At 39.2% G+C, this 21,313-nt stretch overlaps 1 protein-coding gene across 2 annotated transcripts; it reads left to right on the top strand.

The window, feature by feature from the left end:
• The first annotated feature begins 62 nt into the window (after window positions 1-62).
• On the top strand, window positions 63-16,028 carry hnf4g (hepatocyte nuclear factor 4, gamma). Of its 2 annotated transcripts, none has more exons than XM_026180835.2 (11): window positions 63-293; window positions 4,959-5,124; window positions 5,370-5,464; window positions 6,817-6,923; window positions 7,049-7,198; window positions 9,547-9,634; window positions 10,007-10,159; window positions 10,632-10,681; window positions 10,966-11,152; window positions 13,087-13,206; window positions 13,463-16,028. In XM_026180835.2, the coding sequence occupies exons 1-11, from the start codon at window positions 263-265 to the stop codon at window positions 13,582-13,584; spliced, it is 1,269 nt and encodes a 422-aa protein (XP_026036620.1). In that variant the 5' UTR covers window positions 63-262; the 3' UTR covers window positions 13,585-16,028. The 2 variants fall into 2 exon arrangements, with proteins under 2 accessions (XP_026036620.1, XP_026036619.1); XM_026180834.2 differs by lacking the exon at window positions 63-293 and adding an exon at window positions 3,084-3,550.
• Window positions 16,029-21,313: the final 5,285 nt, after the last annotated feature.

Below are 21,313 nucleotides of genomic sequence, written 5' to 3'. Positions count from 1 at the left end.
TTCAGTTTTATGGTCCTGGGTTACTGTTTAACATCCCCACCCTAGTTTGAGTTTGTTTAGTAAATCGATCTAATGACAGGGCTATGGTGGCGCCATCCAATGTGTCGCTTTCTGAATTATAGGCCGCTCAGCTCTCCAACCTTCCCTTTTAACGTGGTTGAACACCTTTACTATTTTCCCATGCTCAGTGTGACTTAGTCCAATGACACACTGAGGGGCTCAGGGCTGCTAGCTGTCGGAGAACAACGGTACACCTGGATAAATGCACATCCCGGACAGAAACAGAAACACAGGTAAGCCAAACATTTCTTTTTAAGTACACTGTCGCTGAAATTCAAATGGTTCACATCAGACTAAGAAGAGTAGAAGAAGTGTTGTTTTTGCTGTAGTGGGAGTGAAGGTTACCTTTGGTAGTTTTTCAAGGAAGTTTGTGAATGCGATCCCTTAAATCACGTGGTTTCTGTATTATGGTGGCAATGGTTGGACTCCTTGTTCGCACAAACGGCACCTGCTGCTATGTCCTGTAGCCAGTACTCTGTATCTGCAGGCATTTTGTAAAAAGCAGATAAGAAATACTAACTTTGCAACATGGGCTTGCGCTGATCGGGCGATAACCCATTTCATCTGCAGAAAGATGGTAATCTGTTCATGTGGTGTTTTTCTTCTACTATCACTGCATTTAATGTCCAATAGGACGATTCCATTTCTATAATGCAGTTCTATAATGAATTGATCTGAAGGAGGCGGAAGTTTTGCTCTTTATTTTTTTACTATTTACATGAACATGCAACGCCTGTGTGAACAAAACTACTTGTTTTTTGCACAAACCTTGACAATACATGAAGTATACACATATTGAGAAAAAAGAAACAACCCTTACTTAATTTTTTAGCCCAGATTGCAATGGGATTGTTTTGCTGAGGCATTCCCAGAGTTGTTGATTGACTTTTGAGGCTGTGCATATCGGTCTGCCCTTTACTGTTCTGCTGTTCTGTTAGACTTAAACTTAACTATAATGTCTAAACCCACAGGACGCACTTCAGCTGAATTATTGATTTGTATTTTTTTAACATTTTTTTTTTCAGCTTGCATATACAGTAACGCTAACTTTTCACTGTGAAGAGTGAGAGTTGCAAAACCATAGTTAACTATTTATTTCATGCATCTAGTCTCTTGCATGTTCTCTTCCTCTCTTTTGCAACACATAAAAAAGAAATACTGTGTTAAAGACGTACAGTTTTAGGAGTGAATACTACTGAACTGCGTACTTAACTGTTTCCAGAGTATCAGGAAGTAAGGGTTTACTAGAGTCAGTAATCGAGGCTGATTGTCATCTGTGACTATTAAAACCTAGTCTAAATAGAAGCGACAGTATTATGGCCAGTTCACACAGATATAGCCTCTTAGCTATGGGTTTTATGGCCACAAAAGGCTTTTGGTTGCTAGGCAGATGCAAGCTTTCTCAGACATGTCCTGCAACAAGCCACAATACCTTTTTAGTATTACAACTGTTTCTATGAATGTGATTCTCATACATTAAAATCTTTTTAATTTAAATTTACGTCTAGGCTGAACTGCTTCTATATTATATTTTCTTTTTTTGCCAGGTGGCAGAATAGGCTTTCAATGTATCTGAGAGATCAACAAAATTAACAACCTACTGTGAAACAACACAAGCAGCTGATCACCCTTGCTGTTCCAAATGTTGTAGCTTCCTTAGTGCAAATCAGAAAGTGCTTTCTTATGTATTCAAAATGAAAAAGAGGGGAAAGATCAAAGGCACTCATCATTACAGAAATAAAGACCTCAATTGCTGTGCTTTCTGTCCTTGCTCTTAAGAGTGGAAGGTGAAGCTTTAAAAAAGCCTTTTAGAGCGTTTAGGCTGTTCTGGATTAAAGATTTTTTTACTTTTGAGTGAACATTGATTTTTCTTTCTATCTACAAGCCTAAAAGCACGATTCTTTGTTGTCTATTAAACTGTAATCACATAAGAACCTTTATTAGAAACTAACATGGAGCATTTGCATTTACCCTCATGCCTTTATACAGACTAAATGTGACGGTAAGGATGCAATTCTTCATCTTCCCTTTCCACAAATGTGATGAGTCAGGAGTCCTAACGTTACTACCTGGTTAAAATGTAATCTCTCTATAATCTCTCTATCACATCGCTCTCTCTCTCTATCGCCTCTGTCTCTTAGTCCCTACGCTTCCAATATTATAGAATATATCTGTTATTACCATGCAGCCAAGTGCTAATAGCGTTTTCTGTCATGTGTGCAATATTGTTGCCTAAACTGACCACACCATACCTGCACATATATGACGAACCCCTCAGACTGGGCCATTCACTGCTGATTTAGGGCATCAAATCTCCTATGACACTGCCTCTTATCATTTACAGTCTTCACAGCACAATGCCTCAAGCTGATTACCTTTAACCCACACGATAAGAGTTAGTGTAATGAAACCCCTGATTTAAATGGGTGGGTTAGGCACATGTTGATGGATTCATGCAAAGGTGGTCATATTATGTTTTTAACTTCCCTGACTGAAAATAGGAGGGTAACACCTGTTCCAATTTGCACTTTAGAGTCAATTTGTACTTACTAATCTTGTTTGGTTTTTTTTTGTTTGTTTGGTTTTTTTGCAAATAATTATTCTAACTGATATGAAACCATAGACATTGATGACTGAGCTAAAAAACTATGAAAGAAGAAGAAATTAAAAGCAGTGTTGTTGGTGATGTTTAAAGTAGCAGTCAGATTATTTAGAAACTTGTAGTAGAAAAAGAGTAAATAAAGAGTTAAAAACAGTGGGTTGGGTGAACCCATGGTGTGTATGTGGATGCCTTAATGGGAGTTATCAGTGTTTTCTACTTCACTGCGTGTCCTTATAGATTATATCTGCTGAGGTGGTAGTGCTATTACTTCACCATTGATTAGATTAGGAAACCTGGGAAGGACACGCACAGTCACTCACACACACACACACACACACACACACACACACACACACACACACACACACACACACACGTCAGATGCACATTCATACATGCTACTCTCTGTAAGAACAAACGCCTAAATTGTGCACATAGTGTGCAAGCGTTCTCCAAATAAATAAATAAAAGAGCAATGAAAGACAGAGGAGGGAAAGGAAATGTCTCTTTTCTCACTATCTATTCATCCCTGTGATAAGTGTATGAGAGAAGGGTAGATAAGTGAAGTGTAATAAGGTGAGAAGAACCCCAGCTCCTCCCCTCCTTATTGTTCAAGGCCCAATCAGATCAGATTATGGGTCTTTTATGACAGGGATCTCCCTTGTTATTTCTGAAAGAAATAGATGAAACAGAGGCAGGACTATAGGAAAAAAGAAGAGAAGAGAAGAGAAGAGAGAGAAAACCAGGCTCAAACAGGAATGAAGTATCCTCCTACTCCTCAGAGTAAAACTCTGTTAGATATGGAAGTAGCCAACTACTGTGAAGGCCTGGATCCTTCGTACAACACGCTGGGCTTTGAGCATGCAGAGGTACTCTATGTAGGACGAGGTAAGTGTGTGCAAATACAGACAGATTCACACCAAAACACAAACAAGTCAAGCACACAGAAAGACATACATTGAAAGATAGGCCACTCTCTCACATACTTATCAGGGCCTTTAGAATGATCTGATTGGGTCATCAGCCAGAGTACTGGATGAGGAGTTGTGGCTGTTTGTTAAATAAGACAGTCACTGATGAAGTTTAGTGACAGCAGCTGAACGCAAATGAGTTGCTATTTGCAGAAAGAGGGGAAATGTGTTTGATGTGTTTGATATGCTCAAGTGCACTGCTTGGGAAACTCTGACTGATGTTTTAATACTGACTGCCAGTGTGTATGTGTGTCTTGCTTGACACCATTATGTATAGTAAATCCCACTTGCCTGTTGTTGCCTGTGTATGTGTGTATGCATCATGAAAGGAAGTGTGTGTTGTGAAGGAAATAAAAGGGCTGTGTCAAAGTTTGAGGGGGACTAAATGAATGATAACCAAACAGTTTAGGCAGAAACTGCAGGAATGTGTCATAAAGATATTTTACTGGACAGCAAGCACAAATCTCTGTGATACACGGGCGTTACCTCAGCATGGAAGGAAAATTAGTCAAACATTTACTGTAGACACTCATTGACTCATTTAACAATGGCACTGGCCCGTGTGAGACCAAATGAGTTGTGCGCAGTAGAAATTTAAACATGTATGTGTTCGATGCATCTTGAGTTTTTACTCGATCGACAGCAGGTTCCATTTAGTAGACTTTAACAGAACAACTTAGATGGAGGCAGCGATGATGGTGATGGTTTCTATTACAGTGACGATGCTGGTGCTGGTATAATGGTAGAGATTATGTTGATGATGACAATAAAGACATAAAAATAGAAATAAAGACAATGACAATCATGTTTTGTCATTAACAGCAATGTCTGGTAATACCAGACATCCTCCAACACAATGCACAACACATTTACCAGAGAAGTATCAGCAGTGTTATGGGTTTCCTTCAGTGATACATGGTTTGGGGGGGGGGGGGGGGGGGTCTAATGGTGAAGGGGCATTTTGCTGACCTACCGAGTGGGACTTTTGAGTTCCTTTGGGGATAAAAGTCATTACAAAATCACCTTTAATCCGATGATCATTTCCTGATCAGAGTGGCCTCTTTCGTGATCCAAAAGCCCCCACCCACAGGGCTTTAGGGGTCACTGAATAGCTTGAAATGTGTGAAAGTAATGTGAACTGTATGCTACGGTCTTTCATATCACCACATGGTTATTGGAGATTGGGGACCAAAGTGTCAAAATCTCCATCATCATCATAAAATGCACAAAGTGAATCACTTTTGAAAGAATGACGTGTGCATAATGCATATGCATTTGTATTTACCTGTGTGTGTTTTATTTTGTTTTGTTTTTTGGTGCTCCAGACAGCATGCCGACAGAGCCAAGCCTGCCTGGTCCAGATGGGATCATTAGTAACTGTGCAATCTGTGGAGATAAAGCCACAGGGAAACACTATGGAGCCTCCAGCTGTGATGGCTGCAAAGGCTTCTTCAGACGCTCGATACGCAAGAGCCACGTCTATACCTGCAGGTACAGTTTGCAAAGATACACTGTGCAAGCATGAAATGCATAATGTGTGTATGCATGTGGGAAATATAAGAAATAGTTCATGCAATTGTCATAAATATCATCACAAATGTGCTTTTATACTCATGCACCCTTAAGATAATTTGCCAAAAATAGTGATAATTTGCTTTTTGTTTCAGGGTTGCATACTTTATTGTCGAATGATATGTCACAATTTTCTTGCTCTGATAACTTTGCATGTTCTGAAGGTTCAGCAGACAGTGCGTCGTGGATAAAGATAAGAGGAACCAGTGTCGTTTCTGCAGACTCAACAAATGCTTCAGAGCTGGCATGAAAAAAGAAGGTAGTGAAACCTCTTTTGAATGAGACGCGAAGTGAAATTGTTACACCTACATGCAGAGAATAGAGATAGAGTCTTCCTGATCTTTTACGTTTCTGCATATATGTCGCACAAAATTGTCAAACAAATTTTAATATTAGACAAAGATAACCTGAGTAAATACAAAATGCATTTTTTAAACAATGATTTCATTCATCTGTCAGATCAGATAAATCAAGAAAGTGAGAAGTGAAGTAGGCTGAAAGGTCACTTGCCTCAATTACGGTCAGAGTTCATGATTCAACAATAAGAAAGCGACTTGGCAATGATGATCTGGTCCTGCTCTGCTACTTCAGGACTTGAATGACTTGCCATAACTGATGGAACCATGAATTCTGCTCTTTACATAAAGAAGACCATCCGTTATCAGTCAAGCTTAAGTATTCTCAAGTTATGCAGCAGAACAATGATCCAAAACACTCCGGAAGTGTTTGGAGTGGTCTAGTCGAAGTCTGGACTCAAATTCTACTGAGATGCTTCGGCGTGATCTTAAAGAGGCTGTTCATGCTCAAAATGAAATGGAATAAAAATAGTTTTCCAAAGTGGGCCAAAGTTTTTCCACCGCGATGTGAATGACTCATTGCACAACTAGTTATTAAGTTTAGGGGCCATTTACTTTTCCACGTAGGGCCAAGTGGGTTTAGATAACTGTCAACCAGTATTTACCCGAGTTATCTTTGTCTAATATTAAAATTGGTTCCATCATCTGAAACATGTAAATGTGGCAAATATGCAAAAAGATAAGGCATCATGAAGAGGGCCAATCCCTCACAGCACTGTATGTACATTATATACACACTATGAAGGAGAAGTACCTTTCTTAGTGAAGTTTAATGACAAAGTGGAAAATTAAAATGAGAGAAGAAATTACTTCTGTCAGAGAAACCGACAACTGCTTCAAGATGGATGAAATGGGCTCTGCCATAAAACAGGTGTTTACTTAGTGTGTGTTTGTATTTATGAGGGGTATAACCTTGGTACAGAGTTTTACAACCCCTAATCATGTGTTATTTAAACATGTTGTTCTGGATTGTATCAGGTTAACGTTTGACTCCCTTTGTTGATGAGAGTCTGTAGTGCTATTTTTCCTAATTATTAACTGTCGTAGTGTATGCAGGCATCTCTTAACACTCATAAATTACTTAAAATTTAAAGCCTCAAAACTGGAAAACCAGGAATAAAGCTTCATTATTGTTACTTTGTTACTCTTTTGACTGGTAAAGTGTTGGAGATGTTGCTTCTTCACTGTTCCCTTTTTTAGATTGCTTCCTCTTTCATGCATACACACAGCCATAATTATGTTTGTGATATATTAGCTGTGCAGAATGAGAGGGATCGGATCAGTTCCCGAAGAAGTATCTCCGACTCCCAAGACCTTCCAACTATTACTATTTTGGCCCAAGCAGAATCATTGTCCCACCAGGTGATAATCCCTTTATAAATTTCTTATTTTAAATCTCTTTTATGTTTGTATGTTAGTTGATGAACTTTATCAGTAATATGAGTGACCTGTAACCTGCAAGCTGTTCAATTCCTCTTCTCCGGCAGAGCACTACTCCGGTTGGAATAGCAGACTTGTCAGAGCAGAAGTCAGCCACTGTAGGGGACATATGTGATTCTATGAGACAGCAGTTATTGGTGTTGGTGGAATGGGCCAAATATATTCCTACTTTTGGAGAACTTCCACTGGATGACCAGGTAACTGGCTGTTCTGCCTGATTTGCAATCTGTGACTGTGACATTTCTTCTTTGCATGTAATGAGTGTCATGCATACAGTACTGCGCAAAAGTCTTGAGCTGCCCCTCACTTCCTAATATATGATAGCAAATGGCTATAGCAATGTACTGTAACATCTAAAAACATACATGGAAAGACTTTGTACAGAGTTTGGACAATCCTAAGGAACTTGAAGTTTGGTATGACTGCCTTTAATATCCAATTCAACCTAAAATTTCTTGCCATTTCTTGAGGTAGTCTTAAAGGCCATTCTAAAGCTATTCTTTGAATGTTATGTTCTCAGTCCCAATTAAGTCACACTGCTTCAATAATGTTAAGGTCCAGGCTCTTGCAAGGCCAGTCCATGTTTGACAAGATTCACAGCACCACTGGCTGAGAGCCTCCACCGTAATTTACAGGTTTCTGTGGACATTCACTGCTGTGCCTCTCTCCTGATCTCCTTTGTATATATTGATGACACAGTCCAGTTCTTGCCCATGGCTTCTTGACAGCCACCTTTGCACTGAGGCTATTTCTACTAAGACTTGGTGAACAGCTGAAGGGCCAGATGTAGGGATGGGTATCGTTTAGGTTTTATCCAATACCAGTACCAAACCGGTACTTTTGAAACGGTGCCGGTGCTTAAATGGTGCTCGAACCGGTGCTTAAAGAATGGAGAACACAAAATTGGTCCAAAAAGCTCTCATGTTCAGCTGTTTTTTTGTAAAAAGATAACAATGTTAGCCTTTTCTGCAGCTATAGGGGATTTATGGTATCACTCTTGGATGGAAGCAGTGCTTAAACAATGCAAAAAACAAACTTTGTCCAAAAACCTCTCATGTTTAGCTGTTCTCCACTTTTTCTTTGGTCATTTTAGCCTTTTTGGCCAGGGTGAAGGGAGCATCTGCCATCAAACAAGAAGACAGCCGCATGTAACTACGACGGTGTTTGCTAGTTCACCTTACATGCATTAATTCAATAACGTGGTTAGCTTACACACGAACAACATTAAGCTACTCACGCAGAGAAGAACGGCTGCTGCTGCCATCATCATCCCTCATCATTTCTGCTACACTGGCCGGGCTACGGGCCAGGACTCTACTCTTCGGGTTCTTGGGGGATGTTACTAAATCCTAGTCCGATAACAGGCAACCCACCCGCAGTAGATGTGCACGGTGTGAAGTCTCGCAGCAAGCTATCAAATACGGCGCATTTCTCGGCTTTTAACAAAATGCTATAGGTCGCCAGGTGTTTCATCAGATTCGAGGTGTTACCTCCTTTGCACAGTATCACCTTAAAGCACTTGTTGCAGGCTGCTGAGTTTGCATCTTTTGCTGTGAAGTACAGCCAGAATTTGACCGCTTCGCCTTGGGCATTTTTAATCTGTAGCTCTGCTCTAAAAGAACGTATGTACCTGGGCCCGCCTACTACGCTTGCAAAGGTAAAATGATTGGCTAGAATCCAAAGTGTATGACATCTCAGGAAAAAAAAAGCACCGAAATAAAGCACCGAAATGTGCACACCGGATACCGGTACCCATCCCTAGCCAGATGCACATTTTAGTTGCTGAGGTCCTTGCTGGAGTTTTCCTATTTCTTAATGACGTGACTTCAGTTACTCTTCATCTTCTGCACATACTGTTTAGGCTTGCCGCATCGTCTTTTGTCCTCCACCTGTACAGATTCTCTAAGTTTTTACACACATCGCTGAGATATGCCAAATTTTCAAGTAACAGCTTTTTGAGAATCCCCTTGCAGGTGCAAAAAAATTATATATTTTATGCCTGTGAAACTGTGTTATCTTTGGCATTTGCCATAAATTCAACTAAGGAAAGGGGAAGAAATTGTGGGGGGTTTTAGGTTGCTAGCAACAAAGTGCTCAAAGATACAATTTAAAAGGGTTTCTTTTCCAGAGTTGTTATGTGTAGACAGAACATTGGTTAATCCCTTGAGTTACACTCCTTTTTTATGCTTGAATGATTCATAGGTCCGTTTGAAATAGCTTAACAAAAAGCAGAGCGAAACAAAACAAATAAACATTCCTCTGAAAACAGTCAGGTACAAAGCCCTTCAGACATCCTGGAGAACTATTGATTAAGACCACAAAAATTAGAAGCAAGCACTTGGAACCAAAATATAGAGAAATGAGGGTGGACTCAGGACATTTGTACAATACTGTACTTATTATCTCATGTCTGGTTTTGGAAACTAATTTTCAGCACTTGTTGATGTGCGAGGTTTGAAAACAGAATATTTGAAGGTAATGATTAAATTTGAGGCATTGTTACATTGTTTCTGTTCTTTGTTTACCTGTGTGTGTTTGTCCATAGGTGAGCTTGCTTCGGGCTCATGCTGGTGAACACCTCTTGCTTGGGGTTGCCAAAAGGTCAATGCCATTCAAGGACTTCCTGCTTTTAGGTAGAAACCAATGACTAGAAAGGCCTCTTCCTTATGTGTGGTGAAGTCATGTGGACTTAGAATGATTAACTAAAGCTTTCTGTTTCTCTGTGACTTCAAAAGTTTTTCTTGTAAATTACATTATTCATTATCGATACATCATACTGTAAGCAACTACAAACAATCAGGCACTTTTATACTTCTTAAGATCTCCACACCTATTTTCCATAGCCCATTGCCCTGCCTAAAAGAGAGTCTACAAGTTTCTCTGAAGGAAACAAAAATCCACCTGGCTCCAAAAGCACATACCACAGCGCTCCACCTCATACACACCCATGTTCAGTACCTACTTCATCTCAACACTGCCGCTAACTTTACTCACTGTCCCTGCAGGTAATGGCTGTGTGATCCACAGAGACAGTCCTGAACCAGAGATCTGTAGGGTAGCCAACAGAGTCCTGGATGAGCTGGTGCGGCCCTTCCAGGAAATACAAATAGATGACAACGAGTTTGCAGCACTCAAGGCTATTGTCTTTTTTGACCCAGGTAATGAATAAAAAGTGGCATTTAACCCCAGAACCAGTAAAAATAGTAAACCACAGATGATGACAGACATCACAATCAATTTGAACAGACGATTTTATCTTGTCTGCATTGCCTTTTCTGCTCATATCCATCTTTCCCAACATGTCCCGGCTAGATTTCCCCTCAAAGTTAGGTCCCAATCCCTCTCTTGCCTCTTTACGTTACCCTAGTGTGACCACAATCCCTGCCCCCATGTTTTGTTACTCCCTCCCTTTTCTATCCCCTTCACTAAATCCTTCATTTTGCACTTCATGCCAAAGTTTGACCATAATCATTCCATCAATTCCACTCATATCCGCAATTCCATCCATGATCTTTCCATTTTTATTTATTTATTTATTTATCCTGTGCTGCCCCGTCCCTCAATCCTGTCCTATATCCCTTCCCCGCCTTAACGCAACCCCCCTTCCTTGCTTTGCCTTCCATTCTGCAGATGCAAAGTCTTTGCGGGATCCTTCGAAGATTAAGACCATGCGACTGCAGGTAGGTCAAGCATTTGACCTTTCTAGATTGTTGCGGGACATCTGGTCGTTCTAGGATATTTTTTTCTTTTTTCTTTTTTTTTTTAAATTTTCAATCATGTAAATGATTTTGATTTCAAAAGCAACCATCCTGTCAATGTCAACCTCAATGTCATCATGTATTTTTCTTTTAATTTATGCACATCTTCTTTCAATATGTCAGCAAAATTAAAGAAAAATGGATTTTGCTTATAATGACAGTGACATGTGACCACATAGGGACTCTGTGTTTGTGCGTGCGCACAGGTTCAGATGAGTCTGGAAGACTACATTAATGATCGTCAGTATGACTCCAGAGGTCGTTTTGGAGAGCTGTTACTCCTGCTGCCCACCCTGCAGAGCATCACCTGGCAGATGATCGAACAGCTCCAGTTCATTAAGTTTTGCGGCCTGGCCAAGATAGACAACCTGTTGCATGAAATGCTTCTAGGAGGTGAGATTGGCTGATGTCTGTGCTTGTAAATGTGCAGAAAAAACAAATTTGACCTTGAGCACTACCACCAAATCCTCTGCTGAAATTTCTCAGTGCAGAATTATGAAGCACTGCGGAAAACGAAAAGAATACTTGCTTGAAAGTTTTCTAGTTTATATACAGGAGGCAAAAAGTTTTACACAATAACTTTGTACAATACGCATTTATATTTATATTACGTTAAGCTGAAATAGAATAAACCGGGTACATAAGATGCTGCTAGGGACATCTGCAAACACATCTAAATGTATATAAATACGGGAAATCTGAAGTTAAAGCTACAGTGCATCAAATATATTCTCAGGAGGGCCATGACAGACAATTGAAGCTTGAAACATAAACTAAAAAGTCATCTCCAAAAATGTTTTCCAGTTTTCACCATATATGCTTAAAAAAAACCCTCCATGATATGACAACCCGACTTAAAAGAAAGAGCACAGAAATAGCTGCACTTGTTGCATTTGCCAGCATCTTGTCAGAACGTAGAACGAAACCACACACAAAACGCAGTAATAAAAACTCTCAGGCTATTCAAATTCTGTTAAGATGACATTATATTTAGCAATGAGTATGATCAAGCAAAACTGAAAGACAAAAGGAAAGATCCTGTATAGCTTATAAACATCTATAAAAAACAATGTGTCTTCTCATATCAAGTAATTTTTTTAGCTTTACTCATGAATGGCACAGACATATATGTATATATAAACTTGTTTAAACAGAAAGAAAGACGGCTTACAGGTTATGTTAGTATGTCTGGTAATAATCACCAAAAACAGACAAAAATGTAACCTGTAATTTTTTAAAAAAGTGCTTTAGGGGATTTTTTCTACAATAATTTAAGATCACAAATGTAGCCTCATGGTTTGACATCCTGCCTTTGGTCTTTTAACTTCAAACTGCTGCCTTCATAGTAATTCATTTATATTTTAAAGAAATGTTGTATATATAATACAGGAATCATTAACAACACCCACATAACCAATATGAAAAATTAAGTCTTACATAAAAACCTTTTGCAGTACTTACAGCTTCTTTAGCTTTACTTGAATGAAATGTCACCTGTTAAGTTCTACGGCTGTGATATTTATGGACCATATTTCTTATTCTTTAATCTGTATTCAGTGGTGACTCGAACAGAACTTTGATTCAAATTTTCGTGACCGTGAAATCATGTACGGGCGACATACACATATCGGAGAACATAACATGGCATCCTCTGGGGAATGATGAAGTGAACATGATACACCAAAATCAAAAGAACTGGGACTTACTGTATATGTGACAATGTCTGTGCAAAGGTTCATTCAGGTTGGCCCATCTTTTTAAAAGGAAATAGGATATCTACACACATACAAACAAACTAGCTGAAAAATCAGTGAGTTAATATATTTTAATGTGAACAGACCTCTCACCTGTAGAAACACTCAAAAACCTAACTGCTTTGCAACTGTAATATGGTAAAAGCTGAATAAAAGTTAGTCTGGTTACAACAGCATATATGTTTAATTTTACTGAGTGGTATACATAAATGACATAGTCTCTACATTTACAGGGGATGGTAGGCAGTAGCCCAGACTACTGAGGTCGATGAGAGGGGGTCCAACTTTCAAAATTTTATCACTGCATTTAACTTATTTAGCAGTACGTAATTATACATTTATTATTACATTTAATTATATATTTATCTGACATGGCAACACAGTTTAAAGGGGGCAACAAGGAGTGGCAATCAAATTTCAGGGAGGTAGTGCCACCCCGGGTGCCCCCTTTATCCACACCCCTGAACATAAAGTAGCGCATGAAACAAAGTAGGAAGAAATCTGCAAAATTACTCTGGTTACAACTTCATCACTGTGTGTTGAAGTTTATTTGCACCTGTGTTATATTTTAAGGGCTTGCAACAGAACCCACACACCTGCACCATTCAGCACACACCCAGCTGGCCCAGGACCCTGTGACTGGACACACATTGGTCATCAGTACCATGCCTGTCAATCACACTCCACAAATAGGTAAGTTTCTGGATGCTATCAGTTAACACACACACAAACAAAAATGCATGCAGTCATGTAAAGTGCATTCAGTAACACTGGAGCAAACGTGACATACACACAAACAAACACACACTTTATCTTATCTAAAGAGTGTGTCCAAAAACTTTTTTTTTTTAAATTATGCTTCAACAAAGTAATTAAAATCTGTAATATATATGTATGTATATCACACAATCCTACAAATGTTGCTTTGTCCCTGTCTCTTTTCCTGCAGCCTCTCCAGACACTCCCATCCCATCGCCCCCGCAGGGTCCTGCACCGGAAATGTACAAACATTTTCCCCAGCCTGTTTGTCCTCCAGCGAGCCCTTCACCTTCTGCACAGACAGACCCCTGACTCTTTCCTGCATTATGTCAACGAATCTGACAGCAGATCAGTTTCCTTGCCCCCTGTTCATTATCCAGGCATGGTATGAAAATTATGACAGAAATCTCTGTTCAGTGTCAACAGTTAGACTTTCCTACCCCATGACTCCTGGAGCTCCTGATACAATATCCTAACCGGTTATGTGCACCACATTTCAAGGTTTTATTTTCTTACAGTGGCAAAACTCACAAAAGAAAAGCACAATGTTTATGCAGTCTTTTTCAGGTACAACCCTGTCTGTGTGTGTCTGTGTGTGTGTCTATGCTTATTTGCTTATTTCCTGGCACCAGAGTGTTTGGCAGCGCAGACTCTGGGTATCCTGATCAGGCGGCGCAGTCAAACATTGGTGCTCATTTTAGCACAAAATTGTATTTGCCTTAAAACACGCTCAGACCATGTCTTACCCATAGTCATCACACCGCAGCAAGAATGATACGTGTGCTTCCACTGTAGTCACTGATATGAAAGAGGGATTGTATTTAAGTTGCAATGATGGCACAGCAGCAACTTTATTATTCATTTAAATCTCCAGACTTGGCAGCAGGATCCGTCAACTAAAGGCATGTTCTCTGTTTTTCTGAGCATCACACTAGAAAGCTATTTCTCAGAGATTTAACAGTGAAATCATCTGGAGTAATGCAGCTGTCCCCAGGATGAGTTCCGAGCTCCATCAAAATACGTTCGCACACACACACACACACACACACACACACACACACACACACACACACACACACACACACACACACACACACACACACACACACACACACATATTATGTGTAATACAAAGTCCAGACTCTATCTAAACTTATATATATTCACATTACATTCGTATAATATTTCATTTTGACCACTGGAATCATATTCATAAATATTTGCTCACATGACTTTCATCCAACCTGAATGTTAAACAAGTAAACATGTTGATGAAAACATTTTAAAACAAGCTCAAATGCATGCCTTCCAAATTTATTTTTAAATATCAGGGATAGACTCCCGCAGGGGTCCAGTAGCCTTTAATTTTGCTGTGCTGAGTAAGGAAGATAAAAGCTTGCAGCACACCGGAAGAAAAAAAAAAGTCCAGATGGTGGCGGCAGGAGCTCTCTTCATGGTTTCGCTGAATTTCAGTCTGACCGTTTGTTTAACAAAATTATCTCTAAGTGACCTGAAGACTGTTTATTTTGTTTGATGAGTATTTTAAACTGGTATTTTGCAGAGACACTCTTTTATATTTAGAATGCTGACTTTACTTTTAAGACATAAATGGGTCTGTTTAAATAGGCACTGCTGACAGCCTATTTAAGGTGATGTAGCTTGATTTTTATTTTGAAATTCGTGTGCTTTCTGTTTCACCTGTTGCTGCTTTTGTGTCTGAGCCTCCATCTGTGTTCGGTCTCAAGAAAATTGAGCCCTCAGAGTTTAATATTCTGCTGCAAAACTGGGATTAATGAAGGAAGTTGTGCATCTATGTGGTCACTTAAAACCATTAACTGACTGATGGTATTCAAGTCAGTAAGGCACCCTTCTTGCTTAGTGAAATGAAAATGTTTTTTTTTTAACTTTCTTTCTTGTCTTAAATTTCTTACTTGATTGGTTATACATATATATAAAACATATATCTACTGTAGATCAATCCTAATGTACTAAACGGTACAGTTTATAACTTATCTGAAAATATGTGAATGTACAAAAATTGCTTTTATTCATTATAGGAAAAAAAGCTATTGCAAAAAAATAAATATAAAAAAAATTAAAGATACTCAGGAAAAAAAGCTGGCTATCACAAAAATAATACTGTTCTTTTGGGCCTAATACATCTAAAACTGTGCTCACCTCTAAACTAAAGTATGTACACAGGAAGTAAATGACAGTTATGCAACAAAATTATATATATATTTAAATTTGTAGTTAATATTTGATACTGAGTTATAATACACATAGCTTACACAATGAGACTTGCCTGATATACATACATATATTAATATAATAAAGATCAGCATTGCAGTAATGAAATTCATGATAAATGCAGAAAGGAATGTGGATAATATTTAACTTGCTGTATATATTCAAAATTACAGAAAATATAAATCCATTCAGTTTCTTGAATCAGCTGTATATTTTGGTTGGTTTGTACTGATGATGTGTACATTTCTGAATTTATATGTTGATTAAAAGACAATCTTTAAGAAGTGCTTGTGAATGAATTTGTCAATTTGGATTAACTGTAATGACCTTGCCATTCAGTACATTATGCTGTAGCACAGTACTACCCTCTAGCTGTGAAGAGGTGAAATACAACAGCGTGCCAGGTGTACTACTTGTTGTATATGTAATATATGAAATATTATATGTCTATGCATTCATTCATTTTTGTGTTTTATAAAACAAATAAAAAAATGTCTGGAAAAAAAGATGATTCCTTTCCAATTTATCTGTTTCTACAACCATAAAAAGTAATTTCAGTATAGGGTTTTTTTGCTATATGGAAAAAAGGTAAAATTGACTTTTTTTCCATATTTGGAAAGGAAGACAATATAGACACAGATAATGACAAATTGGCAGAAATATATTTCAATATGGTTTACCCACATTCAGTAATAGTGAGTGTGGCTTGTCTATTACTTCCCTCATAGAAGTCATCACACTCCCCCATAGTTCCACTGGTCAGGGGTATACAGTTTGTATCCAAAGCTTTATTGGCAAGCTATTGAGACCACAGCGCCGGACGACGCTGCTCATCTAAAAGCAAACCAGCTTCCCCCCGTGGTCCATCTGAGGAAAACACATTTTTGAGACAAACATTGAAGCCAAACTCGAATGCAAAGCTGTAATTTACAATAAAACTAAGCTGAGGGGCCAACTGTACTTTTAAATCTGTGATTCTGCTTACGTCCGTCCACACGCAATCATTTTATGGAGGTTTATGTGTATGTGTGATTGTTTGCGTGCAGTGGATGCAACCCAGGGATAAAGCCGAGAGCTCTTATTGTCTATATATTGTGGTGTGACTCAGAGAAAACATTCAGGTTATTTATGGCGGAGGAGATGATGTTGTCTAGAATCAACATGGCCAAATCCTCCTATCAACTCCATAATGGACAAGCTACCTGGCTTAGGTCAGAACAACACCACCTGCAACGGAAAGATGTGTGTATGTGCATATACAGTAGGTGTGTGTGTGTGTGTGTGTTCTCCCAGCTGCAATTTATTTAGAATCCGAGCGGGTGAGTGGGTGTACACTCCTGTGTGTGTTATTGGAATTGTGAGTATGTGTGCGTACCTGGGGAGCTTTAATCAAAGGCCTATAGTGAGGAGATATGGGGGCCCTGTCTCTCTCTCTTTTTGCTCAGATAAAACTGCGTGTTAGCATGCCAGTCACATATCTCATCTGAGACGCACTGCTCTCCTCCCCACACCTCACCTCACAGCGGCCCACACTGACAGCACACTATTACAAACCAGTATGATACTCACTCCACCTGAGGAAGGTGAAACAAAGGGATGAGGAGACAGACAGAAGGAGGAACAAAAGAAGGATGCAACTGTGAAATGTTTTGGTCTTCCTTAGCTGGATCTTAGGTTTGCATGTTTTAATTTTACACTTAAGATTGAGAAGTTCTAAAGTGGCCATTGCTTCTAGAGTGGCTAAGCTGATAGGGCATCGATTAACTTGCTTTGGAGAAAAACTGATTTCAAACTGCAATATTATTATTTGTTGTATAAGTGCTGAGAGCTGGGCTGCAAAAAGTTAATCCCCCTTTTCTGATCTGTTCATCAAATAACAATCCACACTGCCTTTTTCTGTCATGACCACTAGATGGCTGTACAGTCCTGTTGTTTCCACAGGGACGTGTTGCATTTTATTGGTTGCGTGTATATATATTTCCTTCTTCTTCTGCCATCCTAAGCCAAATAAAAGATTAAAATAATCACAATTTCAATAATAAAAGAATCAAAAAATCTTAACCAGATTAACAAATGCAACAAGCCACCTTCATTTAGCTGCAACATTTAAGATGTCACAGTGCCTATATCAGTCATTTTATTTAACTTGTTTAAAGCGTGAAACACACTGACATGTTTCTTTTTACCATTTATTCTTCATCTGTGGTTTTCCCAAACTAATTAAAGATCAAAGCTTAAGGATTAGTTAAGCAATAAAGATTTTTAAAGAGAGGGGTTTTCAGCGTTTCTTTCTTTCTTTTTTTAAATGTAACTTTGCATTTGTGATTTAAAACTGTGATTTATTTTTTTTATGGAAAATGGCTAAAAAAAATTGCAAAGTCACACACTTTGGCTCCAGACCACGCAGGAGAATATTGGTACAGTCTGAAATGAATGGCATGTGTCAGCGATCCGAGATTACAGCCGGAGATTGCAGACTATCATTCCTCACCAGTGCATTTACCCATAATTCCCCTCTGTCTCTAACATATCCGATGATTTCTCCTCTAGGAGACAAGGTGAGGCGGTATGAATCTCTGCCTCTAACTCTGGAATGAATTTAAAACCTCTCCTGAGTGATTTTCTGTGTCTCTGTCCTGCAACTGTGTATATGTGTGTGTGTGTGTGTGTGTGTGTGTGTGTGTGTGTGTGTGTGTGTGTGTGTGTGTGTGTGTGTGTGTGTGTGTGTGTGTGTGTTGAATGCATGTGTGGTTTCTGATTATACCACAGGATGGGTGAAGGGAAGAAAAATACAGAGACAGCTTCATTTCCAAAGCTGAGTTCACATAAATGAGGGATTAAAGCAAGCATGAGGGTGAGGGTTCACCTCGGCCTTCGGTGACAGCTTTCCCTCCTTGAAATCACTCTTTTCCTCTTTGTCTGTCCCTCCCAGTCTCACCCTCCTTTCGTCACCTTCATATTTATTTTTGTCTCACAATTTTTTCACCCCTTTACATCTTCTTCCTTCTTTAAGTTATCTGCTTTGTCTTGTTGCTGTTCATTTTGACCTGCAGAGATAATCCACACGCAGATTTAAAATAGTGCACTGCTGGCTACACACACACACACACACACACACACACACACACACACACACACACACACACACACACACACACAGTCAATTACATAGTTATAGGGAGCGGGGTCCACCACATTGCAATGATGGGGGAACAGGTTACGGTGATGAAATTAAGGGTTAGGGCCACACAGTGCTGTGTGTATGTGTGTGCAAGTGTGGGGTTACATTAGGGAAATGAAAAGGGGTGGACTATTGATGGGTTCTCAGATGCAGACTTGTTAGAATAAAGGAATATAAAAAAGGACAGCAGACAGAGGAGGTGACAGGGTGGATGATAAGATGAGTAGAGCAGGAATGAAAATGGTCCTCTGTAGCCTGAGATTACATAGGAAATGAGATTGGAGAGAGAGAGAGAATGAGAGTGCAGGGGGTGTACTGTAGAGGGAGAAAAAAAGGCAGCAGGGATTATGAAGAGAATGAAAGAATAGAGAAATATGGAGACTTGTTTATGATGAACCATGGTAAATGTCAAATGGGACAGACATGGCAAAGAGAAGAAGAGAAGAGAAGAGAAGAGAAGAGAAGAGAAGAGAAGAGAAGAGAAGAGAAGAGAAGAGAAGAGAAGAGAAGAGAAGAGAAGAGAAGAGAAGAGAAGAGAAGAGAAGAGAAGAGAAGAGAAGAGAAGAGAAGAGGTATTACAACTCGGGACGAAGCAGCCCCACTCTGAATGATAAGTGTCTCACACACTGCGGGTTATGGGAAGTTCACACAAACAAATGACTCCCATTTGCCAGAGGCGAGGGACACAATTGAGAAAGAAGGGGCGAGAGAGAAAAAGGAGGAGAAAAGGGAGGAGGAGGGGAGAGGACTGAATACTAGAGCCATGATTTCAGATAACTCCATATGCATTTAGGAAATTCTTACCTTTTTACCCATCTAATGTTGTCCCGGGCTTGGAGCGGAAACTAAAGCGCCTTCAATCCAAAGGATATTAGGGACCCTGTAGTGAAGCGCAGCAGAAGTCTGCGCTTGGTATCTTAAATTATAGGGGCCTATGGACCTTGGTCAATAATACTAAATGTACTGCAAATTGTAGCATGTAGGTGGGCTATGTTTTGCACAATAAGAGGTAATATGAAACAGTAATAAAGGTGCAGGAATACTGTCCTTATTTATACACAATGTGGCATGGAACCAAAGCCAAGTATGGCTCTCTTTGATGTCATCACTGAAATATGTTTTAACCTTGCAGGCCAACGAATCTGCACATTTTCATTCTGACCAAACAAGCAGATGATTTTGCTTTCCACTTTTTCATTAGGTGCTTTCAGTTAAATGAGATGATTTTGGGACCAATAGAAGCCCTTCTAAGAACACTGCCTTGCAGAACCAACGGTTTTAATGTGGCAGGCCTGAATATTAAGAGACCATGTTTCTCACATATTAGCTTAGAGAAATCATTCTCCTCACACACAAGGTCTTGAATAATCAGGCCCCATCTTATCTAGTACTATATCACCTCAGTAGAGCACTTTGCTCTCAGACTGCTGGTTTACTTGTGGTTTGTAGGACATTTAAAAGTAGAATGTGAGGCAGAGCCTTCAGCTTTCCCTCTTCTATGAAATCAGTTCTTAGTTTGGATTCAGGAGATAGATACCATCTTTACCTTTAAGATTACGCTTAAAACTTTCCTTTTTGATGAAGCATATAGTTAGTGCTACATCAGACCCTGAACCCTCCTTTAGTTACCCTGCAACAGGCCTAGGCGGATGGGTGTTTCTTCTTCAGTCACCTTTTTCACCCACTATGTGTTTGTACACCACTCTGAATTTAATTGTTAGTTATTTTTAATCTCCCCCTCTCTTCCACAGACTCTTTTGCCATGTCTTCCTCCCCTCACCCCAACCTGATGCAGGAGATGGCTGCCTGAGCCTGGTTTTCCCACAAGTTTCTTCCTGTTAAAAGGGAGTTTTTCCTTCCTATTGTTACCAAATGCTTGCTTATATGGAGTCTTATGATTTTTGGAGATTTCCCCTAGATTATTATAGCATCTTTCTAATATAAAGCTGAATTAAAACTGAATTAAACTGAATTAATTTGAATTTAATATAACACAGAGTGTTGGCATTAGCAGTTGTAGTAATTAACAAGTTTTTAACATGTTTATTTCTAATTATGTTAGAGCTTCAGCACAAAGTTTCCTCCCAGCAATCCAGTGTTGGGTACATGCTATAAATGCAAACCTTTAAAATAAATAAGTAAGTAAATAAGTGAGAAAGAAAGAAAGAAAGAAAGAAAGAAAGAAAGAAAGAAAGAAAGAAAGAAAGAAAGAAAGAAAGAAAGAAAGAAAGAAAGAAAGAAAGAAAGAAAGAAAGAAAGAAAAAAAAAAGAAATGTCAGGTAACTTCATCTATACTGCATCTATATCTAAAATATCTGCGGCTCTTAGATGGTTGTTTCCGCCTCTGAGAACCAAGCAGCATAGGATTTTAACCAATTTTATGTTCGGCAGTATGGGAAAATTCCATTCCAAGAGATGGCAATTTCTCCTGTGACGCTTGCATCAATAGTCCATAATGTGATATTGCTGTCATAAGACAAGTTGTGTCTTGATTAATTGTGACCCTCGCTTTCTCTCTCCTGGGAAAGCTTACTCACTTGGTTGGCATTTTCACTGCTCCCTACTCCCAAAACAGCTGACAAGTTTAAGTACGTTTTCTGGATGTTTTCA

This window comes from Astatotilapia calliptera, chromosome 9 (genome assembly GCF_964374335.1).
Source record: "Astatotilapia calliptera chromosome 9, fAstCal68.1, whole genome shotgun sequence".
In the NCBI taxonomy this organism is placed as follows: Eukaryota; Metazoa; Chordata; class Actinopteri; order Cichliformes; family Cichlidae; genus Astatotilapia; species Astatotilapia calliptera.
This window is presented reverse-complemented; position numbering and strand designations above follow the sequence as displayed.